The following is a 17,300-nucleotide window of genomic DNA, read 5'->3' on the forward strand; positions in this document are numbered from 1 at the left end:
TTACCTGTATTCTCTCCAAGCCCCCAGCAGCAATTACCGTATCGTCCTGAACTTTACCTTCATGGAGACCGAATGCACGTATGATTACCTGTTCGTCTACGACGGAGACTCCTACCAGAACCCTCTACTGGCCAGTCTGAGTGGCAACACCCTGCCGCAGCCCATAGAAGCCAAGTCTGGCAAGGTAACCGCATCATTATCTATGGAAGGCGGAACTAGACATGTTCTGAGATGTCAGATATCAACCTCAGACTGCTGGGGATTTGGGTGGGGAAACTTCATACCGACATTAAATGGATGGATTTATTGACGGGTTTCCATGACCTCAATTTGATTTCAGCACAAATTTGACTTTTCTGACTCGATGGGCTGAATGGATTACAATATCATGGAAAAAATGTAATCCAGTTGTCCATTGCCCCCTTCACATCCTTTCTCTCCTCCCTCCAGATGCTGCTCCACCTCTTCAGTGATGCCAACTACAACCTCCTGGGCTTCAATGCCACCTACTCGTTCTCTGTGTGCCCTGGGGCCTGCGGAGGTCACGGGCGCTGTGACACGGCCTCGTCCCTGTGCCAGTGCCATCTAGGCTGGGGAGGAGCCGACTGCAGCACCCCTCTATGTCCCCAGGCCTGCATCCTGCATGGCACCTGTGACAAGGTAAGAAGGGGAAGGGAGACTTTATTATCCACATTGGAAACGGCAGTCTTTAGACAACATACAGACAACTTATTGGTTTATTACAGTGCAATAAAACAAAGGTTGGATGAGTTAGTCGTGGATTGAAAGTGGACAGCCAACTGAGATGCTGGAGACCGCTAGCTGAGGGAACCTATGTACAAGACTGCCTAAGAAGTTAATTATTAAGCAGGGTATACGTTTGAGTTCAATCACATAAGGGGAAACCAGTGCAGCAACATAAATAAGGGTTGAATTACCCTCCTTTCCTTTACATGTTGTAATATCGTTGATTGCTGATTTCTCTCAAATTTTCTCCTTCTCTCTCTTTCTCCTTTCTCTTCCTCTCAGAGAGGAGAGCATTGTCTCTGCAGCTCAGACTTCCTGGGCCAGAGCTGTCAGCTGGGTCTCCGTGATGACAGTGGAGCAGGGCAGTGGTGGCAGGTGAGTGGGGCCGACCCCTACATGCCCCCCCGGACCGGTTCTGCTGGGGTCTACCTGTCCTCCACTGGAGCCATGTACCTGTTTGGAGGTGAGATGGAACACTGAACAACTGTTTGTTTATTTTTTTATATAGTGGTGGATCCCATTTTACATAAAACAAGTATTATACATGCCCATGGTATACCAATAATGTATACCATTCTAATTCAGGTGTTGTTAGTTAGGGTTGTTAGTTAGCAGGGTGTTGCAAGTCAGAATGTTAGGATTGTTTTGTTTTCACTTTATTTGCTGATTCATTGTCTAACTAGACCCGATATCGACCCAGTCAGGAGTATTGGTGGGCTTGGTTAACATTATCCCAGTTTAGATGAGTCGAGCACATGGCTTCACAGAAGACCTTGGCATTATTGCTGTTCGACAACTGGCTCTGCATAGTAATCATTGTGGCTTTCAATGTATGTCATGATGTAATTGGTAAACTGGTTCTGTATGGTTGGGGCTGTTTGATATTTCAGGGTTTGACTTGAACCAAGCTTTGGGGGACCTGGTTAAATACAACTTCAGCTTGAACCAATGGGAGAACAGATCTTATGGACACTCCCCAGTAAGTGCATGCCAGAAATGTCATCTTAATAAAATATGTCAAAGACTATTCTCTTTAGTTATTCTTTCCTGTGTTTATCTTATACTTTGATATTTTATTCAAGATCCCAGCAAAAATCAGCTTTTCATTTATCTGACTTTCATGAAACTACATGTCCAGCACTTATTTAGCCTCACAATAAAGTGTTTTACCATTTTCTTTTCAAGACAACCAGGGCTACAAGTAGAACACAAAACAATTTGACATAAACAGTTACTTTCATGTGTTTTATGGACAAATGTCCATAAACAAATAAGGGCAGCCAAAGCAAAAACCTGAAATGAATTTATATGAATGCTGTAAGTACAGAAATTGTCAGTGACAACTGTTTGGAGTTTGTGACAGCAACTACAGTATGTGAACTTATTACAGTATTATAGACACTATGTCCTGGGATTCACTATGATCTTCTATGTTGAATAACCCCTTCTGTTTTAACAACTCTCTTGTAGCTTGTGAGCTTAATAGAGCAAAACATGTTACATGTGCTTGTTCATGTGACTCTCACCTTTTAATAATTTGTAGCCCAAACCATTCGGACTCTACAGGGGTTTTTGTATAAAAGACCCGGCCCCAGGCCCCTTCGGGTTACACCTTGTCTCACAAATACCACTCTAGCTTCGCCCCCATTAATCACACAGACTAAAAGGGGTTAGTTCAAAATGCATCGTCGATGCAGTGGGACTCATTGGACTAAACCAATGCTCCTAAAAATCTCTCTTTCCCTCCCTCTCCTGTTAACCCATTTCTACAACACTCCCTATCTTACTGCTTCACTTTCACCCCCTCCCCTTTCTCTTTTTTCTTGTTCCCACTTCCGCTCATCCTTCCCTTCCTCCTGCCCACCCTATCCCAACTGCCATCTCACTTCTCATCACCCCCCTCTTCCTCTCTCCCTCCTTTCTTTCCCCCCTCCCTCTGTCAGGCGGCTCGTCACTCCCACACAGCAGTAGAGTGGAAGGGGAACATGGTTATCTTCGGAGGAGAGCTCGCGACCGGCGCTTTAGCCAGTGACGTCTGGATGTACCGCCCAATCCAGGATGACTGGCAGCAGCTCGGCCAATCCCATTCGCCCGGGGCACCGAGGGTGGCCAACCATGCAGCAGCTGTAGTGGACAACTATCTCTACATATTTGGAGGTAAATAACTTATTGAAATACAATGTCGTTAACTGAATTTGTAGAATAGTTTTCCTGCAAATATTACCTTACAGGTGTGTGTATATGCAAAACTTCTTGCAGAATATGTTTCTAAACACTTCTCCGTTAATGTGGATGCTACCATGATTACGGAAAATCCTGAATTAATCGTGAATAATGATAAGTGAGAAAGTTAGAGTAAATGCTAACCTCCCCTGTTATTGTAATGGTAAGATGTTAGCATGTCTTGGGGGTATGATATTTGCGTCTAACTTTCTCTTTTACGCTGTACTGTTAGATTTCAGATTCCAAAAAGCAAGTCGTGCAGGCTCTAGTTTTGTCTTCTCTTGATTATTGTCCAGTCAAGTGCTGCAAAGAAAGACCTAGTTAAACTGCAGCTGGCCCAGAACAGAGTGCCACGTCTTGCTCTTCATTGTAATCAGAGAGATAATATACAGTGCATTCGGAAAGTATTCAGACCCCTTGACTTTTTCCACATTTTGTTATGTTACAGCCTTATTGTAAAATTGATTAAATAAATAATGTTCCTCATCAATCTACACACCCCGTAATGACAAAGTGAAAACAGGTTTTGAGAATTTTTTGCTAATATATTAAAAACAGAAATACCTGCTTGACATAAGTATTCAGACCTTTTGCTATTAGACTCTAAATTGAGCTCAGCTGCATCCTGTTTTCATTGATCATCCTTGAGATGTTTCTACAACTTTATTGGAGACCACCTGTGGTACATTCAATTGATTGGACATGATTCGGGCTCCCGAGTGGCGCGGCGGTCTAAGGCACTGCATCTCAGTACTAGAGGCGTCACTACACACACCATGGTTCGAATCCAGGCTGAAACACAACCGGCCGTATTTGGGAGTCCCATAGGGCGGCGCACAATTGGCCCAGCGTTGTCCAGGTTTGGCTGGTATAGGCCGTCATTGTAAATAAGCGTTTGTTTTAAAATGTCTTGCCTAGTTAAACTAAAAAACATGTATTTTCTGTCTATATAAGGTCCCACATTTGACAGTCCATGTCAGATTAAAAACCAAGCCATGAGGTCGAAGGAATTGTCCGTAGAGCTCCAAGACAGGATTGTGCCGAGGCACAGATCTGGGGAAGGGTACCAAAAAATGTAAACAGCATTGAAGATACCCAAGAACACAGTGGCCTCCATCATTCTTAAATGGAAGAAGTTGGGCATCACCAAGACTCTTCCTAGAGCTGGCCAACCTGAGCAATCGGGGGAGAAGTGCCTTGGTCAGGGAAGTGACCCAATGGTCACTCTGACAGAGCTCCCGAGTTCCTCTGTGGAGAAAATACATTCCTCAGTAAAAGGCACATGACAGCCCGCTTGGAGTTTGCCTAGGCACCTAAAGACTCTCAGACCATGAGAAACAAGATTCTCTGGCCTGAATGCCAAGTGTCACGTCTGGAAGAAACCTGGCACCATCCCAATGGTGAAGCATGGTGGTGGCAGCATCATTCTGTGGGGATGTTTTTCAGTGGCAGTGACTGGGAGAATAGTCAGGATTGAGGGAAAGATGAACAGAGCAAAGTACAAAGAGATCCTTGATGAAAACCTGCTCCAGAGCGCTCAGGACCTCAGACTGGGGCAAAGGTTCACCTTCCAGCAGGACAACGACCCTAAGCACGCAGCCAAGATAACACAGGAGTGGCTTCGGAACAAGTCTCTGAATGTCCTTGAGTGGCCCAGCCAGAGCCTGGACTTGAACCCAATCAAAAATCTCTGGACAGACCTGAAAATAGCTGTGCAGTGACGCTCCCCATTCAACCTGACAGAGCGTGAGAGGATCTGCAGAGAAGAATGGGAGAAACTCCCCAAATACAGGTGTGGCAAGCTTGTAGCGTCATACCCAAGAAGACTCAAGGCTGTAATCGCTGCGAAAGGTGTTTCAACAAAGTACTGAGGAAAGGGTCTGAATACTTATGTAAATGTAATATTTCAGATTTTTTTATTTTTATACATTTGCAAACCTTTGTAAAAACCTGTTTTGGCTTTTTCATTATGGGGTATTGTGTGTAGATTGATGAGGGGGCAAAAACTATTTAATCCGCTTTAGAATAGGGGGGTCTGAATACTTTCCGCACTGTATGTCGTGTTTTGTGTTGACGCCCGGAAGAGTAGATCCTGCTTTTGCAACAGCTAATGGGGATCTAAATAAAACACCACATTATTTGCGATTCATTCAGGACTATGAGTAATCATGGTAGCATCCACGTTCATGCAGAAGTTTTAAGAAACATTATATTCTTATTTACAATCAAGTTAACTCCAAAATGACACTACATTATTTACCATTAATTTAATTTGGACGCACAATCTGAAACACAACCGAAACAAACAGCAAATGCATCCAACAAGTTTATAAAGCCACAACTCGATGTAATCAATGTGTACTAGGAATATTGGACCATATACTAAACTTTTGACGTCTTTAATACACACATAATGGAATTATGTACAAAAAGTGCTGTTCTATCTAAACAGTTCACCCAATATGGATTAAAATACCCTCATTAAAGCTGGCAGTCTGTAGTTTAACCTCGTAGCCCATTGTATCATTTGAAATCCAAAGTGCTGGAGTACTGCACCCAAACAACAACAAATGTGTCACTGTCTCAATACTTCACTCTATCCTAAGATTGTGCCTATCCGCTCTGAATACGTGCTCCTGTAATCTTTCTCTCCTCCTCTCCCCCCTGCAGGTCGTACGGAAGAGGATATGTTCTCGTCATCTCTATATCGGTTTGGTCTGCGGGGGTCTGGGGTGTGGGAAGCGGTGCAGCCCACTGGGGGGAAGCCCCCTGCGACAGCAGGCCACTCCATGGTGTTCCACCCCCCGTCCCGGGCCCTGCTGGTCTACGGGGGCCACAGGCCTACCACTGCCAGGTACAGTTGGAGGAGGGGATTGTGGGGCTGATGGTGATGTGTGTTTATTATCAAAGTTGAAGTACACACTGAGGGTACACTGTGTCGTGTGTGTTTGATGCTATTTGGTAATGCAAGAACAGGTTCTCGCTAGGTTCTTGGCTTCTCCAAGTGTCAGTGTCCGTGGGATTCCCAATAGTGTTGGTATCTATTTGTGTCTCAGCAGGTGTCTGTGTTAACGTTGGACTGTTTCTATTGTATCAAATAATCTGCCTCCTTCCTGCCTCTCTCTCCCCCTCAGGTTCAGTGTACGTGTGAACTCCACAGATGTATTCCACGTGGACCGGAGGTTCTGGACCTCTTTCCGTTCCCGTTTCCCAGCCACAGGCCCCAGGGAGAGAGCCTTCCACTCAGCCACCGTCATCGGAAACTACATGGTGGTCTATGGTGAGGGGGAAGTATGGTAGAGATGGAGATGGTGATCACAGAGAATATAGGATAGGGATGGAGACCTCTTGAATGGATTCATACAATTGTTTGCTGTCCAGCCCCTTTTCCCTCTAATATTGCTCTTATTCTCCCTATTCTCTTTCTTACTCACTCACTCACTCACTCACTTGCTCACTCTCTCTCAGGGGGAAATGTGCACATCCACTACCAGGAGGAGAAGTGTTATGATGAGGAAATCTTCTTCTACCACCTGGGGTGTCACCAGTGGGTGTCAGCTGGGTCGAGCCTCCAACACAGTGAGTCCCTACACACACACACACACACACATTCTCACTCGCTCATACACAGACATATTCATGTTGCTTTATGTTGAATCATCTCTCTCTCTTTTCGTACAGGAGGAGAGGCTGTGAGAGGGCGGTACTCCCATGTAGCTGCTGTGATGGAGGGCAGGGTGCTGCTGGTTGCCGGGGGTTACAGTGGTATTGCCCGTGGAGACCTGGTGGCGTACAAAGTTCCACTGTTCGTGAGCAGCGACCCAGGAGACCGGGTGAGTCAAGAAGTAAGGAAGGGGGAGGGATGGAGAGTTTATTAAGGAATATTATTGCATGGTGGACAGGGGCATAGGGAATGGGGGAGAGGAGGATGGTTGAAACTGCAATTCTCTCATCTCCTGAAGCATAATGTTTTTCAGTGATAATGTTTTTTGGGGATTGAACGCAGGACTTGTTAACATTGTATTTCTTGTGCACAATTTTGTGGTAGTTCACAGTATAGTGTGGTGCAGGGCTCTCCAACCCTGTTCCTGGAGAGATACCCTCCTGTAGGTTTTCACACCAACTCCAGTTGTAACTAACCTGATTCATCTTATCAACCAGCAAATTATTAGTATTAGGGTTGGAGCGAAAACCTACAGGACAGTAGCTCTCCAGGAACATGGTTGGAGAACTCTGCTGTGGTGTGTGTATCTTTGTTTGAATGTCCGTTTCTGTGTGTGTCAGGACGCTGTGTGTGCCGAGGCACCAGACGAGAGCATGTGTCTGAAGAACCCAGAATGCAGCTGGTGTGAGGGCCGCTGTCGGGAGTACCAACCCACCAACCCGGTAACACACGTATCCAACACCCTGCTTTTTCCATCCCTTTTTCTCGATCTTCAACCCAAACCTCATCCATCTGTCCTCCCCAGTCACCTTCTAAGAATCTAACTTGACCATGGATAAAAACAATGTTCAACTGTCTCTCTCCAGTGTGGCAGCACAGGGTGCCTGGGCCTGGCCCGCTTTCTGTCTGACTGCCAGTCCTGCCTGGTGTTCAGTGGGGCTCCAGGTTCCCTGCCCCGTGCCCCCGGTGACTTCGGCTGGTGTGTCCAGAACGAGTCCTGCCTACCTGTGTCAGGTGAGATGCACAGAGGGAGGAGGGGAAATACAAATATCAAAAGCTAAAATGCATTTGTGAAAAAAGACACGAGAGACCATGAATTGGGGCTCCCCACTAGATATCTACTGCAGCCCTCATCCTCCACATACAACACCCATCTGCCAGTCACATTCTGTTAAAGGTCCCCAAAGCACACACATCTCCTCTTTTCAGTTCGCTGCGCTAATCTCCATCTCGTCATTCAAAGAATCAATCATGGACGTTCTTACTTACAGTTGTGGCTGCTTCGTGTGATGTATTGCTGTCTCTACCTTCTTGCCCAATAATGTTTGTACCATGTTTTGTGCTGCTGCCATGTTGTCATGTTGTGTTGCTACCATGCTGTGTTTTTATGTGTTGCTGCCATGTTGTCATTTTAGGTCTCTCTTTATGTAGTGTTGTGGTGTCTCTTGTTGTGTGTGTTTTGTCCTATATTTGTTATTTATTTTTAATCCTAGCCCCCTGTCCCCGCAGGAGGCAATTTGCCTTCTGGTAGGCCGTCATTGTAAATAAGAATTTGTTCTTAACTGACTTGCCTAGTTAAATAAAAATGAAAAGTATTGTAAGATTAAGGTCTGGTACTGTGTGTGTTGTTTAATGAGCTCTCCCTCTCGGTATTGCAGATCAAAGTGCTTGCCGTGTGGACCAGATCTCAGGGGCGTACGGCTGGTGGGGGGAGCGTACCCGTTTCCTCACCTCACTCCTTTCCTGTCGCACTGACAACTATGTCCCGGGACTGCACCTGCTCACCTTCCAGCACCCCCGCAATGACTCCCAGCCTGACAAGGTACAGAGGCCACGCCAAGTAAGGTTGTCACGTTGCCAACATCGCAATACTACTATAACTGATTTTCCATGGCAAAAAGGAAAACACAAAGCAGACATAACTCTTTGGTCTTTTAAAAAACCTACTGTATGTAGATTGTATGTTATAGCTTGGAAAATAAACTGAATTCTGGGTGACATCAGACTGCTGGTTTCCAACATTAGGACTGTTTCCTCAGAACATTTACTCCACTCCATGTTTTGTGTCATGCCACAATACCTCTGAGTATCAGTATACTGGTACTACTCGTGACAACCCTACCGCCAAGTATTATGGTCCTGTGTGTCTCGTGGGTTCAATTCCCTCACAAACACAACCAGTCAGGATGTTTTCATCTGATTTGTCAAACCATCACTTCAAAGGGCTCCTTTTACTAGGTTATCCAGGCACATTCATCCACTCTCAACATAGTTCCAGCCTCCAAGCAGTGGTGAATGGAAAGCGACATCTTTTACACAGAACACCAAAAAGTGTAATGACATTTGGCGATTATCATTAGGCAATAATTTATGCGTCCACTGCTGTCCTCGCGTCCTGGTGTCGGCCACTTAACTCTGGCTTGTCAAAATGTCAGTGTTCTTGTCGAACCACATCACATTTTGGAGTGTAGGCTAATACCACCCATTTATTTTCAAGTCCATTCGCAAATGTTTCATGCCTCTGACATGCGGTAATGAAAAATAATGGAGTAGTAGCCTACAGTTTTCTTGACATTTTGTTTTAATTATTATGATAGGCCCGTGTTTTACCGGTATGGCGTACCCCCACTTTCTTTTGCAAGGACACTGTACCACCTTACCTCTACTTCTAGCTATACTGTGTCTCTAAAGCTCTAAAGCCTCCTCTAAAGCTCCTCTAAATACTTACCCTCCTCCCACCCTGCTTCCCAAACTCTTATCTGACTGAATGTAATGCTGCTGACTTCTAACATGTTGTACCTTGCTGTCTGTTGTAACACCTCCATCCAATCCCTCTTGAACATCCACGCCTTCAGGTGTCCATCCTGCGCAGCACCTCCATCATCCTCAGCCCCACCACAGAGATGGACGTCACCCTGCAGTTCCGGGGCTTCATCCACCCTCTGTGGGGTGCCCCTCCACCTGCACCCCCTCCCACTGAGACAGTTTCCATGTGGGCCCGGATACAGAGGCTACACTTTGAGGCCCGCATGGCTGCTGGACCCAACTCCCTGCAACTGGTGAGAGGGAGAGAGTGAGGGAGCGGGAGGTGGGCGCTTACATTACACATTTTTTGAGAGATACGAGTAGATCCAGCCTGTAATTTGTTTTACTGAACTCTCTCACTCCCTCTTCCTCCTCCACTCAGAAGGAGGTGGTAGGTCGCTGGGCAGCTCACCAGGAGAAGGAGACGAAGCTGCTGTCCCGTCCTGACATGGGTCGTCTGTTTCCCAACCTGACCCGGGGGAACCGCTACCTGGTCCAGGCCGAGGGATACCTCAACAACTCAGGCTCTGGACAGACCAGTGAGATGGCCCTGACCTGGAACAGAACCGCTCTGCCCGGCGGAAGTGTGAGTACCAGCTGACAATTACACATTTTATAAACAAAAGGTTTTCACAGTAATACTGAGGCTCAATATCCTTAACATCAATATTGAAGATGTTTGTTTCTCCCACTGTCTCTCGATCTCTTTTTTTTGTTGATCTCCTTTCTCTCTGTAGGAGATTTCCTTCCTGTTCTTGGAGCCGTACCGTTCTGGCTCTTGCTCGGGGTACCAGTCTTGCTTGGCATGTCTGTCAGACCAGTCCTGTGGCTGGTGCCCATCTCTGGGCCGCTGTCTGTTCCGTGCACTGCCTGACCTGGAGCCCTGCCCGGAGGACCAGGGGGGAGGGGAACGCCACCTGCTACTGAACCCGCCACAATGCACCCTCTGTGAGGAGTACAGGGACTGCTCCGCCTGCACTCAGGTATTTAACATACAGAACACCTCACTGCCATTAGCTTCATAAAACATTTTATATTTTTTATACTCCCCTTATAGATCTTATAGACCTTTGACTTTTATGATCTTTGGCCGACAGGACCACTACTGTGAGTGGCAGATCAACTCCAGCAAGAAGGGTGACTACCAATGCAGCCGACGGGGGAAACTGGATGGATCCATTCGCGACCCAGGGGGGTGCCCTAAAGTCTGCAACCAGTGAGTACCCACTGTCAGGCTCATCGTAATATAATGTTGCTTGGGGCAATTACTTCTAGGTTATGTAACTCTCTCCACCTCTCTCTCTCTCTCTCCCCCTTCCCCACCTCTGTAAACAGGAGGAGGACGTGTGGAGAGTGTCTGTCTAACTCCAGTCAGTGTGCGTGGTGTGAGTCGGCCCAGGCCTGCTTCTACTTCGCTGCCTACCTCACCAAGTATCCCTACGGAGAGTGCAGGGACTGGTATGACAGGTAAACCATTAGAACCAATGAGCTGAACTCCTGTAGTCAGCAGTTTAAAATGGAGGTTTAATCTTATTTCTCTTTCCTATTTAGAATCTATTATGTACCAACAACGTTCAATAACCTTTTCTCTCTCCCTCTCCCTCCTTCCCCCAATCCTCCCTCCATCCCTCTCTCCCCCACTCCAGTGTTCACTCAGTGCCCCAGTGTAAGCAATGCTCAGCTCTGGTCACCTGTACAGACTGTCTGCAGACGTTTCAGTGCGGCTGGTGTGGAGACTACAACAACCCCACCATCGGCAGGTGTCTACGAGGAGACTGGGGAGGGATGGACGACCCCTCTGTGTATAACTGCAGTGTGGCTGTGGATGAAGTACGGGCTACCAGGTATGATGACCAGCAAACTACCACACTTCAAAATGCTTACTTACCCAGGTTTGACTTCAACTGAGGACAAGCCCACAAAACGGGCTGTGGTGATGGAAAAAATCATTATCTGAGCAGGTCCAGTGTAACTAATGCCTACGTACACTGGACCTGCCTGTGAAGTTACCATGTCAATACCAGACCACCTCTGCATTAGGATGTAATGCTGAACCTTGTTATTCCTCCTCCCCCTCTAGTCCTGAGCCCCAGACCTTGGCCCCCCCGCGGCCCATGGAGATGGAGATGGAGCTGGAGCACATGGAGGAGGGGGAGAGGGACCCAGTCTGGTCCTACCCCAGCTGTCCTGATGTGGAGGAATGCAGGCTGGGCCTCCACAGCTGCCACCCCTTCGCCACCTGTGTCAACACCCCCACCTCCTTTGAGTGCCACTGTGAGAGGGGCTACACCGGGGACGGCACCCTGCACTGCAACCAGACGTGAGCCTCTCTCTCTCACTCCCTGCCGCTCTTTCTTTTTCTCTCCCTCTCATCCTCCCTATCATGACAAGCCCTTTTCCCTTCCACTAGCTTTTATGTCTCGTTCTCTGAATAACTCTATTCTCCTAAAGCCGACCTCTCTCTTTCTGCTCCAGTTGTTATAATGAGTGTCGTGAGGGCCAGTGCAGCGGCAGCCCGCGGTTCGAGTGTGAGTGTTCCCTGGGCTGGACATCTGACCCAGCCACACTGGTGCTGAGCGGGGTGGAGTGTGACGTGGACTGTGGCTGTAACTTCCACAGCACCTGTATCACTGCCCCAGGCATCTGTGACCACTGCCAGGGTGAGACAGACATAAATATCAGCCCATTCTAAGCCTTCCAAAAAAGGAAAAATTACAGCAACACCCCAAGATGACCAGAAAAACAAAATATACAGTCGTGGCCAAACGTTTTGAGAATGTTAAGAGAATTATGTTCTCAATATTCATAAACTGAACTTCAATTAAACTACTCGGTCTGCTACCAAGAATTTGTAAGATTCTTGTTGAAATGAAACAGACAGAGGCCAGTCTACAATAGTCAGCCACGTTTATTTACGAGAGCTCTACCAATCATCATGTACATTGGTTTATATATCTCCCATTTCGTCATAAATGTCCCTCCTCTCAGACAATGACAATATAGTTTACAAGTCTTCTCCTACGCATACATCGCTTATCACATCCTGCTTGGAATCATGTTACACAATCTACTGCAAGTCCAAGGTTTCTCCCCTCCCTGTTATTAGTTTCACAGTGGTCACAAGTTGTCTGCCACAGTTCCTTGCCTGCTAACAGTCCCTCTTTTCTTATGGACAAACATTCTTCATCATTATACAGAGACAGGGTAGAATTCTGTAAGACATAGTCCTATCATTACTTTAAATGTATACATCATTTAGTCATTATACATCAAATTCATAAGAGAATGACACAAATATTAATTTCCACAAAGTTTGCTGCTTCAGTGTCTTTAGATATTTTGATCAGATGTTACTATGAAATACTGAAGTATAATTACAAGCATTTCATAAGTATCAAAGGCTTTTATTGACAATTACATGAAGTTGATGCAAAGACTCAATATTTGCAGTGTTGACCCTTCTTTTTCAAGATCCCTGCAATCCACCCTGGCGTCCTGTCAATTAACTTCTGGGCCTCATCCTGACTGATGGCAGCCCATTCTTGCATAATCAATGCTTGGAGTTTGTCAGAATTTGTGGGTTTTTGTTTGTCCTTCCGCCCCTTGAGGATTGACCACAAGTTCTCAATGGGATTAAGGTCTGGGGAGTTTCCTGGCCATGGACCCAAAATATAAATGTTTTGTTCCCCGAGCCACTTAGTTTTCACTTTTACCTTAAGGCAAGGTGCTCCATCGTGCTGAGAAAGGCATTGTTCGTCGCCATAATGTTCCTGGATGGTTGGGAGAAGTTGCTCTCGGAGGATGTTTTGTTACCATTCTTTATTCATGGCTGCGTTCTTAGGCAAAATTGGAAGTGAGCCCACTCCCTTGGCTGAGAAGCAACCCCACACATGAATTGTCTCAGGATGCTTTACTGTTGGCATGACACAGGACTGTTGGTAGCGCTCACCTTGTCTTCTCCGGACAAGCTTTTTTTCCGGATGCCCCAAACGATAAGAAAGTGGATTCATCAGAGAAAATGACTTCACCCCTGCCCTCAGCAGTCCAATCCCTATACCTTTGCAGAATATCAGTCTGTCCCTGATGTTTTTCCTGAAGAGAAGTGGCTCCAAAAGTCTTCTGCCTGCTGCCGTTCCTGAGCAAGCTCTGTACTGGTGGTGCCTAGCTGAATCAACTTTAGGAGAAGGTCCTGGCGCTTGCTGGACTTTCTTGGGCGCCCTGAAGCCTTCGTCACAACAATTGAACCGCTCTCCTTGAAGTTCTTGATGATCTGATAAATGGTTGATTTAGGTGCAATCTTACTGGCAGCAATATCCTTGCCTGTGAAGTCCTTTTTGTGCAAAGCAATGATGACTGCACGTGTTTCCTTGCAGGTAACCATGATTGGCAGAGGAAGAACAATGATTCCAAGCACCACCCTCCTTTTGAAGCTTCCAGTCTGTTATTCGAACTCAATCAGCATGACAGAGTGATCTCCAGCCTTGTCCTCATCAACACTCACACCTGTGTTAACGAGAGAATCACTGACATGATGTCAGCTGGTCCTTTTGTGGCAGGGCTGAAATGCAGTGGAATTTTTTGGGGGGGGATTCAGTTCATTTGCATGGCAAAGAGGGACTTTGCAGTTAATTGCAATTCCTCTGATCACTCTTCATAACATTCTGAGGTATATGCAAATTGCCATCATACAAACTGAGGGAGCATACTTTGACACATTTAAATTTTCACATTCTCAAAACTTTTGGCCACGACTGTAGTTTATTAATTTCAAAAGTTATAACTTTCTCTAATTAGTTAATGTGCTCTCCGTTCTCCCTTCTCCTCAGATTGGACAATGGGTCTCCAGTGTGAGCACTGTCGACCAGGGAGTTTTGGTTCTGCGCTGGCCGGGGGCGGGGGCTGTGTGCCCTGCCAGTGTAACGGCCATGGAGGCCCCCTCCTGGGCTACTGCCACAATCAGACAGGCCAATGCTACTGCACACACCACACCCAGGGACCACACTGTGAATCCTGCTTGCCTGGATATTACGGAGACCCCAGGTGAGTGGGATAGACAATGGACTCTGGATGGATGGATGTATTATCCCCAGTGAGGAAATTTGTTTTGCAGCATTACAAGGGGAAAATAATAGGCATTCTGTAACTGATCTGTTTTATAGAACAGTATGTGTACTGTGCATCAGCAACTAGTTGCTATGTGCTCTGTAATTAAGAACCTGCTTCACTATACATTTGAATGTTGGAATTGCTCTCACTTAATGCATATCACTTATACAACTCTCTCTTCCTCAGGAATAATGGCACCTGTTTCCGTCAGTGTCAGGGGCGCTCTGTGATCCTGTCCCACCAGTCACCCCTCTCTGAACTCCCCATCTCGTCCTCCCTGGGGTGGCGAGGGGGCGTCGGGGGGAAGGGGGGACTCTCCCACTGTCTGTGGGTCCTGTCTGTCTCTGAGCACTTGGTCCCCTGTGAGCCGGGCGAGCTGTGCCCTCCTGTGGCTCTCACCCTGCACCCAGACTCCTACACACAATGCACTGTGAGTACTAACTACACACTAACTCCTACAACACAGACTGATGTTTATTGTGCTGTAGTGAACAGAGCTACCAGCATTCCCATGGCCTGAGATGTATTTTCTGTCTCTCACACACAGAGCTCCTACGTTTACGTGTTTGATGGCCTGCCTCGTTTCTTGAGCAACGGGGTGGTGCACTCGGACCACAACCTGATTGGCGCGTTCTGTGGGACGACCCGGACTCAGCCAATTACAGTGGAGGCCACTTCAGGTTAAAACTTCTAGTCATTTTTTTAAAAGTTTTAAAATAAAGTTTTTCTCCTACTTATTTTCTGACTGTAAATATCATGAGTAGTATTGAAAGATTCCCTCTCTGATCCCTCTGTTTTTCTCTCCCAGGTGTGATTTCTGTGTACTTTGAGGCCAACGTCTCGTCCGACCGCCCTCAGGGTTTCAACGCCTCCTTCTGGGTGCGGCGTTGTCGCCAGGTTTCTGAGGCGGGGGAGGATGGGTCACCCGTATGCCAGGGAGGGGCGCAGTGCAGCGAGGGGCTGTGCCAGTGTACTCAGGGGTATGGGGGACCGTACTGCGACAGGCCCCTCTGTCCCGAGGGCTGTGGGCTAGCAGAGGGCCGAGGCTCCTGTAACTTGGTGAGAGGGACTGAACACTAGCACTGTTACTGCAAGACAGTTTGAATGCTCATTGTTGTTTTGTTGGTGTTTTGATGTTTTCCTCTTTGTTTGTCCTGTTCCTATATATTGCGGTCTCTTGTGTGTCTCTAATGTTAACCCTCTCTCTCTCTATGTGTACGTTTTAGTCTCTGGGAGTGTGTGTATGTGCAGACGGTTGGGGCAGCTCTGACTGCTCCACCCCTCTGGACTCCAGCAGCCTAGTTTGGGAAACCCTGCTGGACACACAGCTCACAGCGGTAAGAACCAGGACACACATATATAAAAACACTCCCACCACAGAGTGTCACAGTGTTAACTTCTTGGCGTACCCATCCTGTTAGCGGGATCATTTTCGTCAACATCCTCTGAATTGCATGGCGTCAAATTAAATTACTGAAAATATTTCATTTTCATGAAATCACAAGTGCAATATAGCAAAACACAGCTTAGCTTGTTGTTAATCCACCTGGCGTGTCAGATTTCAAAAAAGCTTTTCGGCGAAAGCTATCCAAGGACATCTCTCTCAGCAGACAAAACATTACAAACAGCTAGCACCAAAGTAGATTGGTCACGAAAGTCAGAAAAGCAATAAAATGAATCGCTTACCTTTGATCTTCGGGTGTTTGCACTCACGAGACTTCCAGTTACACAACATTTTTTATTTTTGTTCCATAAAGATTATTTTAAAATCCGAAATACCTCCATTTGGTTGGCGTGTTATGTTCAGAAATCCACAGGCTCGAGCGGTCACGACGGGGCAGACGAAAATTCCAAATAGTATCCGTAAAGTTTGTAGAAACATGTCAAACGTTTTTTATAATCAATCCTCAGGTTGTTTTTACAATAAATAATCGATCATATTTCAACCGGACTGTAGCTTTTTCTATAAGAGTGAGAGAGAAAATGTCTGCTCCAAGCTGCTCACGCATGCAAAACTCTGCTGGCACCCAGCCATCCAATGACGCGAAGTGATCTTGTTCGCTCATTTTTCTGAATAAAAGCCTGAAACTATGTCTAAAGACTGTTCACACCATGTGTAAGCCATAGGAAAATGAATCTGGCTGATATCCATTTAAATGGAGGGAAGGCATGCAATGGATCAGAGAGGTTTCAGGAAAAACAGCACTTCCTGGGTGGAATTTCCTCAGGTTTTCGCCTGCAATATCAGTTCTGTTATACTCACAGACAATATTTTGACAGTTTTGGAAACTTTAGAGTGTTTTCTATCCTAATCTGACAATTATTTGCATATCCTAGATTCTGGGCCTGAGAAATAGGGTATGTTTTTCATCCAAACATCAAAATACTGCCCCCTACACTCAAGAGGTTAAACTTCCCCCTCCCTCCACAGAACCAGGCCCACAGGTTTCTCCACCGGATGGGCCATTCTCTAGTGTCTGGGCCCCAGGGGAACCTCTGGATGTATGGAGGCCTCTCTCTCTCAGAGGGCATCCTGGGAAACGTCTACAGGTGGGGGGGATGACTTTTTAATGGCTGTGTTTTTATTAGCGTTCATTTAAAGATGCCTTTTATGAAACAGCATTTTTTTTTTTTTTGTAATTGTTTGAAATGACCAGTAACTCATATCAGTTAGTTTCTCTGTCTTTCTTCCCTCTCTGTGTTGATTGGTGGGTTCATGTCATTTCTCTGTGTTGATTGGTGGGTTCAGGTACTC

General features: G+C 46.4%; 1 protein-coding gene across 3 annotated transcripts in view; it reads left to right on the top strand.

Moving 5' to 3' along the window:
• The window catches only part of LOC110509979 (multiple epidermal growth factor-like domains protein 8), a 37,575-nt gene that overhangs the window by 2,147 nt on the left and 18,128 nt on the right, over window positions 1-17,300 (top strand). The window contains exons 3-29 of one of the 3 annotated variants that reach the window (XM_021591243.3): window positions 21-184; window positions 451-660; window positions 1,030-1,210; window positions 1,638-1,726; window positions 2,691-2,904; window positions 5,641-5,824; window positions 6,105-6,250; window positions 6,439-6,549; window positions 6,652-6,803; window positions 7,255-7,356; window positions 7,501-7,648; window positions 8,293-8,456; window positions 9,490-9,693; window positions 9,822-10,025; window positions 10,177-10,422; window positions 10,537-10,655; window positions 10,775-10,906; window positions 11,086-11,283; window positions 11,520-11,759; window positions 11,915-12,099; window positions 14,266-14,479; window positions 14,732-14,975; window positions 15,093-15,225; window positions 15,354-15,604; window positions 15,772-15,882; window positions 16,977-17,095; window positions 17,295-17,300. The exon at window positions 17,295-17,300 is cut by the window's right edge and continues 232 nt beyond it. In XM_021591243.3, the coding sequence (XP_021446918.3) occupies window positions 21-184; window positions 451-660; window positions 1,030-1,210; window positions 1,638-1,726; window positions 2,691-2,904; window positions 5,641-5,824; window positions 6,105-6,250; window positions 6,439-6,549; window positions 6,652-6,803; window positions 7,255-7,356; window positions 7,501-7,648; window positions 8,293-8,456; window positions 9,490-9,693; window positions 9,822-10,025; window positions 10,177-10,422; window positions 10,537-10,655; window positions 10,775-10,906; window positions 11,086-11,283; window positions 11,520-11,759; window positions 11,915-12,099; window positions 14,266-14,479; window positions 14,732-14,975; window positions 15,093-15,225; window positions 15,354-15,604; window positions 15,772-15,882; window positions 16,977-17,095; window positions 17,295-17,300 (4,471 nt within the window). Of the gene's footprint in view, window positions 1-20; window positions 185-450; window positions 661-1,029; window positions 1,211-1,637; window positions 1,727-2,690; window positions 2,905-5,640; window positions 5,825-6,104; window positions 6,251-6,438; window positions 6,550-6,651; window positions 6,816-7,254; window positions 7,357-7,500; window positions 7,649-8,292; window positions 8,457-9,489; window positions 9,694-9,821; window positions 10,026-10,176; window positions 10,423-10,536; window positions 10,656-10,774; window positions 10,907-11,085; window positions 11,284-11,519; window positions 11,760-11,914; window positions 12,100-13,812; window positions 14,106-14,265; window positions 14,480-14,731; window positions 14,976-15,092; window positions 15,226-15,353; window positions 15,605-15,771; window positions 15,883-16,976; window positions 17,096-17,294 lie in introns of those variants that run through there. The other 2 variants (XM_021591237.3, XM_090226026.1) reach the window with 2 other exon arrangements.

This window comes from Oncorhynchus mykiss, chromosome 3 (assembly GCF_057628025.1).
Source record: "Oncorhynchus mykiss isolate SJ-2025 chromosome 3, ASM5762802v1, whole genome shotgun sequence".
NCBI lineage: Eukaryota > Metazoa > Chordata > Actinopteri > Salmoniformes > Salmonidae > Oncorhynchus > Oncorhynchus mykiss.